The 3,925-nt window shown below is 50.3% G+C and overlaps 1 protein-coding gene across 1 annotated transcript; it reads left to right on the top strand.

The window, feature by feature from the left end:
* Positions 1-1,225: 1,225 nt before the first annotated feature.
* Positions 1,226-3,191, top strand: LOC146754466 (uncharacterized). Its single transcript, XM_085527575.1, has 2 exons — positions 1,226-1,247; positions 1,931-3,191. The coding sequence occupies exons 1-2, from the start codon at positions 1,226-1,228 to the stop codon at positions 2,866-2,868; spliced, it is 960 nt and encodes a 319-aa protein (XP_085383701.1). The 3' UTR covers positions 2,869-3,191.
* Positions 3,192-3,925: the final 734 nt, after the last annotated feature.

The following is a 3,925-nucleotide window of genomic DNA, read 5'->3' as shown; positions in this document are numbered from 1 at the left end:
GCTAGGACTCAACTCTAAATCTACTGCAGCTACGTCTCAACTCGGAATCTACTGCGGCTACGATTCATCTCGGAATCTACTGCTGCTACGTCTCAACTCGGAATCTACTGCGGCTACGTCTCAACTCGGAATCTACTGCTGCTACGTCTCAACTCGGAATCTACTGCAGCTACGTCTCAACTCGGAATCTACTGCGGCTAGGACTCAACTCGGAATCTACTGCAGCTACGTCTCAACTCGGAATCTACTGCAGCTACGTCTCAACTCGGAATCTACTGCGGCTAGGACTCTACTCGGAATCTTCTGCAGCTACGTCTCAACTCGGAATCTACAGCGACAACGACTAAACTCGGAATCTACTGCGGCTACGTCTCAACTCGGAATCTACAGCGGCAACGACTCAACTCGGAATCTACTGCGGCTACGTCTCAACTCTGAATCTACTGCGGCTACGTCTCAACTCGGAATCTTCTGCGGCTACGACTCAACTCGGAATCTACTGCGGTTAGGACTCAACTCGGAATCTACTGCGGCTACGTCTCAACTCGGAATCTACTGCTGCTACGTCTCAACTTGGAATCTACTGCGGCTACGTCTCAACTTGGAATCTACTGCGGCTAGGAATCAACTCGGAATCTACTGCAGCTACGTCTCAACTCAGAATCTACTGCGGCTACGTCTCAACTCGGAATCTACTGCGGCTACGTCTCAACTCGGAATCTACAGCGGCAACGACTAAACTCACAATCTACTGCGGCTACATCTGAACTCGAAATCTACTGCGGCTACGACTCAACTCGGAATCTACTGCGGCTAGGACTCAACTCGGAATCTACTGCGGCTACGTCTCAACTCGGAATCTACTGCGGCTAAGTCTCAACTCGGAATCTACTGTGGCTAGGACTCAACTCTAAATCTACTGCAGCTACGTCTCAACTCGGAATCTACTGCGGCTACGTCTCAACTCGGAATCTACTGCAGCTACGTCTCAACTCGGAATCTACTGCGGCTACGTCTCAAATCGGAATCTACTGCGGCTACGTCTCAACCCGTAATCTACAGCGGCAACGACTAAACTCGGAATCTACTGCAGCAACGACTCAACTCGAAATCTACTGCGGCTACCTCTCAACTCGGAATCTACTGCTGCTACGTCTCAACTGAGATCTCCCTGCTTGAAAGAGGGGAAGACCCTTGGATCCAAGATGTGCATAGCCCTGAGTCCATGCCAGGAGACCTCAGCCCAGGTGAGGTTGTGGAGGGAAGGGGAATGTTGGGGCTGTAAGAGCCTTCTCTGCCTGTGTTTTATTTTGGGCACCGTGTGCTATTGCTGCATTTCCTCTGTCATCCAGCAGCTGATGGGATCAGAAATACAAAGAGGTTCCGCAGAGAAATTGTGCAGCGGAAATGCAGCGGAATTGCATCTCTGAGGAAGAAATCAGAAGGGATGTCCAGGAAGTCCTGCAGCAAGGTCAGGGTGAGCACATCAAGAAGCCCCTGGGAAAGCATCTGGGAATGACACTGAGGAACCCAGTGGACTTCAACATAGGCCCAAAGCAGCCTGAGGAAACCAGGAGCAAGGATGTGTGCTAGATGAAAAAGCAGAATCCATGCACTGAGTGTGAGAAAAGCTTTAAACTGGATTCCAGCATCACTAGCCACCAGTGCACGCACTCAGCAAAGAGGCATTACGAGTTCTGTGATTCTGCAGAGAGCATGAAATGGAGACTCCACCCCACTGGCCAGCAGTGCATGTACATAGGAGAGAGAGCCTTTGAGTGCTCTGACTGTGGAAAGACTTTTACGGACAGTGGGAGCCTCACTTCCCACCAGTGTATCCACAGAAGAGAGAGACTGTACAAGTGCCTTGAGTGTGGGAAGAGCTTGAAAGGTATTTCTAAACTCAAAATACACCAACGTGTCCACACAGGAGAGCAACCATGTAAGTGCCCTGAGTGTGGGAAGAGCTTTAAGGATAGTTCTAACCTCAAAATACACCAACGTGTCCACACAGGAGAGAGACCATTTAAGTGCACTGAGTGTGGGAAGAGCTTCAAAAAGAGTTCCAGCCTCACTGTCCACCATCACATTCACACAGGAGAGAGACCCTGCAAGTGCTCTGAGTGTGGGAAGAACTTCAGTAGCAGCTCTGAACTGAAAATGCACCAGCGTGTCCACACAGGAGAGAGACCATATAAGTGCTCTGAGTGTAAGAAGACCTTCACAAGCAGTTCTGATTTGAAGCTCCACCAGCGCATCCACACAGGAGAGAGACCATATAAGTGCTCTGAGTGTGGGAAGAGCTTCATAAGCAGTTTTAATTTGAAGCGCCACCAGAGCATCCACACAGGAGAGAGACCCTGCAAGTGCTCTGAGTGTGGGAAGAGCTTCAGAAGCAGCTCTAAACTGAAGGTGCACCAGCGTGTCCACACAGGAGTGAGACCATATAAGTGCTCTGAGTGTGGGAAGAGCTTCAAAGGGAGTTCTGAATTGAAGCTCCACCAGCACATCCACACAGGAGAGAAACCCTGCAAGTGCTCTGAGTGTGGGAAGAGCTTCAGAAGCAGCTCTGAACTGAAGATGCACCAGCGTGTCCACACAGGAGAGAAACCCTATAAGTGTCCTGAGTGTGGGAAGAGCTTCAAAAGGCATTCTGAATTGAAGATGCACCAGTGCATGCACACAGGAGAGCGACCCTATAAGTGTCCTGAGTGTGGGAAGAGCTTTAAAAGGCGTTCTGAGCTGACGCTGCATCAGAGCATCCACAGGAAAAAGAGACCCTGTGAGTGTCCTGAGTGTGGTAAGAGCTTCAAAGGGAGTTCTGAATTGAAGCTGCACCAGCATATGCACACAGGAGAGAGACCATAGCTTCTGTTGGACATTTTAGAACATTTTGGCCAGGCCTGCATGCAGGGAGATGCCTGGGAACTTGTCTTTTCTCTCCCTCAGAGAATCCCATCTGCTGTGTTACCAGAATGTCTGCACCAGTGAGCTGAAATGGCAGGAAGCCTTGAGTGTGAGAAGGGCTTTGTGCCGAGCAGAGAGCTCCTCACACTCCCAGAAGAACTTCATGCAAAGCTCAGTCCTCATTAAACATTGCAGTCCACAGGACAGGTAGCTACTAGGAGTGCATCTCCTGCAGGAAGAGTTTCTCTCAGGGCTGGTGCCTCATTTCTCATGGGAAAACCCCCAGCAGGAGTGACTCTCAGGATGCTGGAGAGCCCAGGGATGAGGGAGACCAATGCTTCTCCCCATGCAGGAAGAGTTTGCAAAGGAGACGGCATCACTGACACCCTCTGCAGAAGGGACTTAACCCAGGAGCTTCAGATGGCCTTTCCTTGCTGCCCAAAGCACTTCTCTCACCATGCCTGCTTTCCACTTCTACTCTTCCCACCAGCTGCTTTTTGATGCTGTTTCCTAGTGGAGAAGTGGTTGTGTAGGGATCTGCTGTGTGTCTGTGTGCATGTGTTGCTCTCAGTCATTTCTGAGCGCACTCATGCATCCCAGAGAAGGGTCAGGAGAGCAGTAAGGTGGCTCTTGGAGGTTTTCTGAGAATCTTCTGTAGTGGAAAGAGAAGGGGGTGGATAAAGTAGCTGAGTTGCTCTGGAGCTTTCTTCACTGTAGTCTTGTTTTTGCTCTTAAAATAAATGTCAGCATGTGGAATGAGGAGAGGGAAAGGTGCAAGCAGGGTTTCGTTTTGGTGCCCTCTCCAGCCCACTGCTTGCTTCTGGACAAGGCATTTCCTTTCTTAATAGGGGAGATGCTCCAGGCCCTTCACCATCTTAGTGGCCCTCCACTGGGCTCTTTCCAAGAGATCCCTGTCTTTTTTGTACTGGGGAGCCCAGAACTGGACACAATATTCCAGATGAGGCATTAATAGGGCAGAGTAAAGGGGGAGGATCACCTCCTTCGACCTGCTGGACAC

Source organism: Coturnix japonica, chromosome W (assembly GCF_054131305.1).
Source record: "Coturnix japonica strain WE chromosome W, WE-NBRP24, whole genome shotgun sequence".
Classification (NCBI taxonomy): domain Eukaryota; kingdom Metazoa; phylum Chordata; class Aves; order Galliformes; family Phasianidae; genus Coturnix; species Coturnix japonica.
The sequence above is the reverse complement of the archived record's forward strand: the minus strand, read 5'-3'. Positions and strand labels throughout refer to the sequence as shown.